This window comes from Chaetura pelagica, unplaced genomic scaffold (genome assembly GCF_000747805.2).
Source record: "Chaetura pelagica isolate M959 unplaced genomic scaffold, ChaPel_1.0 scaffold626, whole genome shotgun sequence".
Lineage (NCBI taxonomy): Eukaryota > Metazoa > Chordata > Aves > Apodiformes > Apodidae > Chaetura > Chaetura pelagica.
In genome coordinates, this window is record NW_009953572.1 from 22,427 (window position 1) to 28,903 (window position 6,477).

The 6,477-nt window shown below is 58.6% G+C and overlaps 1 protein-coding gene across 1 annotated transcript in view; it reads left to right on the forward strand.

The window, feature by feature from the left end:
* The window catches only part of MEF2D (myocyte enhancer factor 2D), a 42,990-nt gene that overhangs the window by 15,114 nt on the left and 21,399 nt on the right, over window positions 1–6,477 (forward strand). The window contains exon 4 of the mRNA XM_009999625.1: window positions 3,274–3,484. Coding sequence (XP_009997927.1) covers window positions 3,274–3,484 — 211 coding nt within the window. The remainder of the gene's footprint in view (window positions 1–3,273; window positions 3,485–6,477) is intronic.

A 6,477-nucleotide genomic window follows, 5' to 3' on the forward strand; every position in this document is an offset into this window, starting at 1 on the left:
GGTGTTGAAGGGCAGGTTGGATGGGGCTTGGAGCAGCCTGGGCTGCTGGGAGGTGTCCCTGCCCATGGGGGATTGGATCTAGATGATCTCTAAGGTCCCTTCCAACCCAAACCATCTCATGAATCTATGAAAGCCATTCCCTTTAACTCTGGTCTTCCTGAGCCTCCTTGGCTCTGGCAGGACAACACCTGGTGACATCCCAGTTCTCTGCTGCAAATGCTGGGTTGAGGCCTCACTTTGTAGCCCCATTTCCCCCCCAAAAAGTGCTTTTTACCTGGGTTAAGACCCTCATCTCCTCTCCTCTCTGCAAGTCTCAGCCTGGTTTGGCCTATTCTGCATTAATTCCCCCCAAATCCAGCAGGCCCTGGGGGCAGCTGGTGGCTGTGGCAGGAATCCAGGGAGGTTTTAGCCTGGGATCCTAGAGCCATCACTGGGGTGGCATCAGGACAGAGCTGAAAGGGATTTGTGTCAGGAGCTGGGAGGAGGAGGAGGAGGAGGAGGGGGACCCATGGCAAATTAGTTGTTAGTTCAAGGGAGCAGAGACTGGTGATGCAGGGAAGGTTTCTTCAAAGGGATTAGCCCCAAGTCACTGCAGCCGTAATTAATGCTGCCAGGAGCAGAGAGGAGGCTCAAGGGGCAGGGGCTGGAGGCAGCACTGCAAAAATGACCCCCCCCAAAACATGACATTGACCATAATCATCCCTTCTCTGCATTGCAAGCCCCATCCCACAGCCTGAAGGGGCTCCAGGAAAGCTGGGGAGGGACTTGGGCCAAGGGCAGGGAGGGATGGGATGAGGGGGAGGGATGAAAAGTGGGAGAGGGAGCTGGAGGTTGGAGCTGAGGAGGGAATTGTGGAGTGTGAGGGTGGGGAGAGCCTGGGCCAGGTTGGCCAGGGAAGCTGTGGCTGCCCCATCCCTGGGGGTGTTGAAGGGCAGGTTGGATGGGGCTTGGAGCAGCCTGGGCTGGTGGGAAGTGTCCCTGCCCATGCAGGGGGTTGGTACTAGATGACCTTGAAGGTCCCTCCAACCCAACCCATCCCTGGTTCTATGATACAAGTTAAAATTCTGGCTTTTCTTGCCAATTGGATCTTGTGAAATCCGTGGCTCTTCATCTTGCTGACTCAGCAGCTGAGCCCCAGGACCCCCCCAGGGACCCCAACATCTGCATCTCCATCCCCTGCATTATTTTTTGGAGGGGGTGGCTGCCCCAAGAGCTGGGGAGCTGAAGCCAAACAGGGTGCAGGCAGCAGTGGGTGCTGGCAGCTCTGGTCTGACAGCCAGACAGGGGGGCTTCAGTGCTGGGTTAGATCCCACCACACTTGGCTGGTCCTCCTGGAACTTTCTCCAATGGGGAGCAGGTTTCCACCCCCTGGGGCTTCCATGGGGTGCTGCTCCATCCTTGCACAAACCCTGAACTGGTGGAAAAGGGGTAAAAAACCCAGCAGAGCTTCTCCTTGGTGCAAAACAACCTGGGAAGGCAGGGACTGCTCAGCATCCCTGGGTTCCTGCTGCTCCCAGCAGGTTCCCAGCACCCTGGGCAGCATCCAGATGTGCTGTGAAGGGTCAGTCCGTGCCCTGGAGTCATTTTTTGGGGGCTGGTGACATTTAGGTGCTTCGTAGTCCGGGTGCAGCATCTGGCTCCCCCCCCACCCCCCAACTAAAACCAGGTCTGAGCGAGGCAGGGGGAGTGTGTGTGGTTGGAGAAGATGCTTTATCCTCCTTAACCAGCTGTGGGTTGGTTTGGTGTGTGACCAGAACTAACCAGGCTCTGCAGCCAGGGGAGCTTTAACAACAGCCTTGTTTGCTCAAGGGAATCCTGGGTCTGGCTTCTGCACTGGTGTTTTACTGGCTTTTAATGGAAGCAGCAGCAAGGCTTGAGGTTTGGCTGGTGTGTGCATCTCCCCCCAGCCCAGATGTTGGACTGATGTGTGAGCCACTGTCCCTACTTGTGCCCTTCCCTGGGGGTGGGGGGAGACCTGGGACCCCTTTGCTGGTGGCCTGGGAGTGCATTTCCTTCCTTTTCCTTTTCCTTTTCCTTTTCCTTTTCCTTTTCCTTTTCCTTTTCCTTTTCCTTTTCCTTTTCCTTTTCCTTTTCCTTCCCCTTTCCCTTTCCCTTTCCTTTTCCCTTTCCCTTTCCTTTTCCCTTTCCCTTTCCCTTCCCCTTTCCCTTCCCCTTCCCCGTCCCTCTTCCCTTCCCCTTCCCCTCCCACACTCACTGATCACACAGTGCCCAAAAGACCTTCCCCCAGTACCCCCAGTTTTCCATCTGGAATAAGCTCCTGGGGCCAAGCAGAGGGAGGGCTCAGCCTTGCAGCCCTTCCCAGCAGTCTGGAAAGGTCTGGGAAGTGCCCAACTGGTCCCTTGGAGCTGGTGGCTCTTGGAGTTGGTGGCCCTTGGAGCTGGTGGCTCTTGGAGCTGGTGGCCCCTGGAGCTGGTGGCTCTTGGAGTTGGCCCTTGGAGCTGGTGGCTCTTGGAGCTGGTGTCCCCTGGAGCTGGTGGTCCCTGGAGCTGGTGGCTCTCAGAGCTGGTGGCCCCTGGAGCTGGTGGCCCTTGGAGCTGGTGGCTCATTTTCTATGACACTGCTCTTTTCCCAGCCCTCAGCCACCAGTGATCAGCTGCTGGCTCTTTGGGAGGGCTCTTCCCATCCCTCATGGTGAGGAAAGGTCTCAGCAGATCCCCGTGGGCTGCATGACCCCTGTGGGGGGCTCAGGGCTGGGCTGACAGAACCAGACCCCCTTGGTGCTGCCCACTGTGGAGCTTTGGGGTGTTTCCAGCCCTGAAACCACGGGGGGGGGAGATAAATCCAGCCTGGGGATGAGAGCCAAGAAGGGGCTGCAGAGCTGGGGGTGTGTGAGCAGTTGGGCTGGCTCTGCCCTGTCCTCCCTGCTGCAACCCTCTCAGATGTCAGCGTGGGCAGGGGTGCAAGGGCAGCAGGGAAATGGGGGCTTGGAGGGGGCCCTGGATTGTCCCCCCTGTTCCAGCACTGGAGTGTTGGTGCTGATGTGGTGCAGGATCTGGGCTCCAGAAGTGGGGAACCTTGGAGGTGTGAGGGTGGGGAGAGCCTGGGCCAGGTTGCCCAGGGAAGCTGTGGCTGCCCCATCCCTGGGGGTGTTGAAGGGCAGGTTGGATGGGGCTTGGAGCAGCCTGGGCTGGTGGGAGGTGTCCCTGCCCATGCAGGGGGTTGGGAATAGGTGATCTGGAAGGCCCCCCCAGCCCACTGGGTGGTTCCACGACCTCCCCTGCCCCCCTTCACCCCTGCTCTCTCTCTCCCCAGTCTGCAGTGCCCGCTCCCAACTTCGCCATGCCCGTCACGGTGCCCGTGACCAACCAGAACACGCTGCAGTTCAGCAACCCTGGCAGTTCCCTGGTGACCCAGTCCCTGGTCACCTCCTCGCTGACCGACCCGCGGCTCCTGTCGCCGCAGCAGCCGGCGCTGCAGAGGAACACGGTGTCCCCAGGGCTGCCCCAGCGACCAGCCAGTGCAGGTGAGACCCCTTCCCACCCCTCCTGCTCCTCATCCTCCCTCGCTGGGTGGGCAGCACCCAGCACAGGGCATCCCGGGAAGCAGGGGACACCCCTGTTGTCACCATCCCCTGCCCTGGGGCAGGATGTGGTTCTGAATCCATGGGTGAGACCCCTTGCAGGGCTGGGAACAGCTCTGGGGTCCCCAACACAGGAAGGACATGGAGCTGTTGGAGAGAGTCCAGAGGAGGCCACAGAGATGCTGGGAGGGCTGGAGCAGCTCTGGAGCCAGGCTGGGAGAGTTGGGGTGTTGAGCCTGGAGAGGAGAAGGCTCCAGGGAGACCTGAGAGCAGCTTCCAGTGCCTGAAGGGGCTCCAGGAAAGCTGGGGAGGGACTTGGGACAAGGGCAGGGAGGGATGGGATGAGGGGGAGGGATGAAAAGTGGGAGAGGGAGCTGGAAGTTGGAGCTGAGGAGGGAATTGTGGAGTGTGAGGGTGGGGAGAGCCTGGGCCAGGTTGCCCAGGGAAGCTGTGGCTGCCCCATCCCTGGGGGTGTTGAAGGGCAGGTTGGATGGGGCTTGGAGCAGCCTGGGCTGCTGGGAGGTGTCCCTGCCTGTGCAGGGGGTGGGACTGAATGAGCTTTCAGGTCCCTTCCAACCCACCCCACCCCACGATTCTGTGATTCTCTAATGCCCCCACTTTGTGCCTTGGCCCTGGGGCAGGTGACAACCTCCCCAGGGTCCCTTGGAGCTCTGGGTCCCTGCGGGATCTGTTTCCAGCTGGGGCAGCACAAGCAGATGAGTCACCCGGCGCCGTTCCCAGCCCGGGGGTGGCTGCTGGTGGCACCCTGGTGACATGGGCCTGCTGCCTAAAAAGGGCTTTTCTGAGCCAGGCTGTGCTGGTTCCAGTTGGTCCCTGAGCTGTTCCTCATGTGGGGCTGTTGACAGGTCCAAGGGACCCATCACATCCAGCAGGGACCGGACACGGGTGGCAGGGGGGACAGGTTTGGGGGAGAGGAACTTGTCACCCGTGTCCCCTGGGGTGATTGGGGGTGGAGGGGGATGCCAACGACGTGTGACCACAGCCTGGTTCTCCTGTGGTGCCATCACCCAGCAGAAATAGCCTGCAGAAAGGCCCTGCCTGCTATTTTTGGGTGGCACAGATGGGCTGTGAGAGTCACCCAGGCTGCAAATGGCAGAGGCAGTAAGTGGGTCTGCCTGGGGAGCTGGGGGGTGGGCTGCACCCCCCTGGGGGCTGGGGGGGGGGTGAGAAGGGCTGGGAGGTGCCCTCCAGCAGAGGGGGCTGGACTGATTTAAGGAGCTGTGGTTCCAAACTGGTTTGTTTGCTCCTTCTGCACCAGCTCAGGGATGGCTCGAAGCCCTCAGAGATGGACCTGAGGGATGGGGGGGTCTTTCTTCTCTAGGGCTGAGCCCAAAAAGCACCCCAGGCTGGGCAGGAGACCCCTCCTTAGGCACAGCCAGCCCAGACCCCAGCTGCATCTTCCCTTCCCTCTCACAGGCCTCTCTGCTGAAAACAAACCCAAGAGAAGGAGGTTTTGTTGGGATGCAGAATCCACGGGGGCTCGTCCTTCCATCCCACTCCTTCATCTGAGGGGGGATCATTTTGTGGTTGCAAACACAGAGGTGTTCCAAGTCCAGCCATCTGTGTCTCATTCACTTGCTGCCTGGGACACAGAAGAAATCCTGTTTATAGGAGCCAGGCCCTTGCATGTTAGAAGAGCTTTTTTATTCTTTTTTTTTGCCCCTTAATCTTCTTTTTTTTTCAGCTGAGAGCAGAGAGCTGGGCTGGTCTTTCAATGCCCAGCAGAGCCTTGGGTTGGTGTCTTGATGCTGGGGGGAATCACAGAATCATCCTGGTTGGAAAGGAAGATCATCAAGTCCAACCATAACCTAAATCCCCCAACCAGAATAACCTAATTGACCCGTTCAGTGCTTAAGGAGTGACCAACTGACCAAGAAGTGCTTAAGAAGGGTGACCAAGGGGGTCTGTGGGGCTGGGAACAGGCTCAGCACGACCCCCCAAAGGGGCTGAACCCCTTTTGGCACTGTGGGCACCCAGGGCTGGGGTGCAGGTGGGGTCCCACAGCAGGACACAGCCCCCCGATCCTGATGGGATCCCCCCTGCAGGACTTTGGGGCCACCAGGACCTTTGGCTTTGCAAAGGAAATGGGTCAGCCTGGAGAATGTTTCCCAACCTGCTGCTCATTTTTCCCAGGACTTTCTCCCTGGGCTCATTTTCCTCTGCCTTCCTCCCTCGTGCTCCTCCTCTTCCTCCCCCCAAAAGGCAGGGATGCTCACCCTGTTCCTGAGCAGACCCTGTGTTTCCAGCTGGCTTTTGCAGCCCTCCTGGACAGGAGGACTCCATGTCTGCCACATTTTGGGGGTCACCTTCCCCTTTTTCAAGTTGCAAAACATTTTGGGGAACCACCACCATCTCCCCATCCCACTCCAACCAGGGGCAGGGCAGCAGCTCAACATTCCTCCCCCCCTCCCAGGGACTCACTGCAAGCCCAGACCTGAGGGCTGGGACCAAAAAAGCCATGGAAAATAAAAAGGGGGGTTTGTCTCAGGTTACCCCATCTGGGGTGAGAAGGGTTGGGTGGTGGTTAGAGGTGGGGTTTGGAGTGGGAGGCTCCTCATTCCCTTGCTCAGGGCTCTGGGATGACTGTGGTTGCAGCTCCGTGGCCGAAGTCACTTCCCATGGCCAGGGAGCCCCAGGCTCTCAATAGGTGCCTTTGAGCAACAACAACAACAAGGCAAGGAAAAAGAAAACAAAAAGCCAGGAAAAAAAAAAAAAAAAGCAAAAAGTTCCATTTTATTGGGGATAAAAAAACCAACCAACCAACCTCTGGGATGTTGTGTTTGCTTTGATGATTTTTTTTTTGCCCCGTTTTCCGAACGTGGGGACCCTGGGAGGCCAAATGCTGGGGACACAGGGATGGTTTCCAGTGGGTGCTTGGTGTGGTGGTGCTGGGGCTCCTGCCCCTGCCTGTGGCA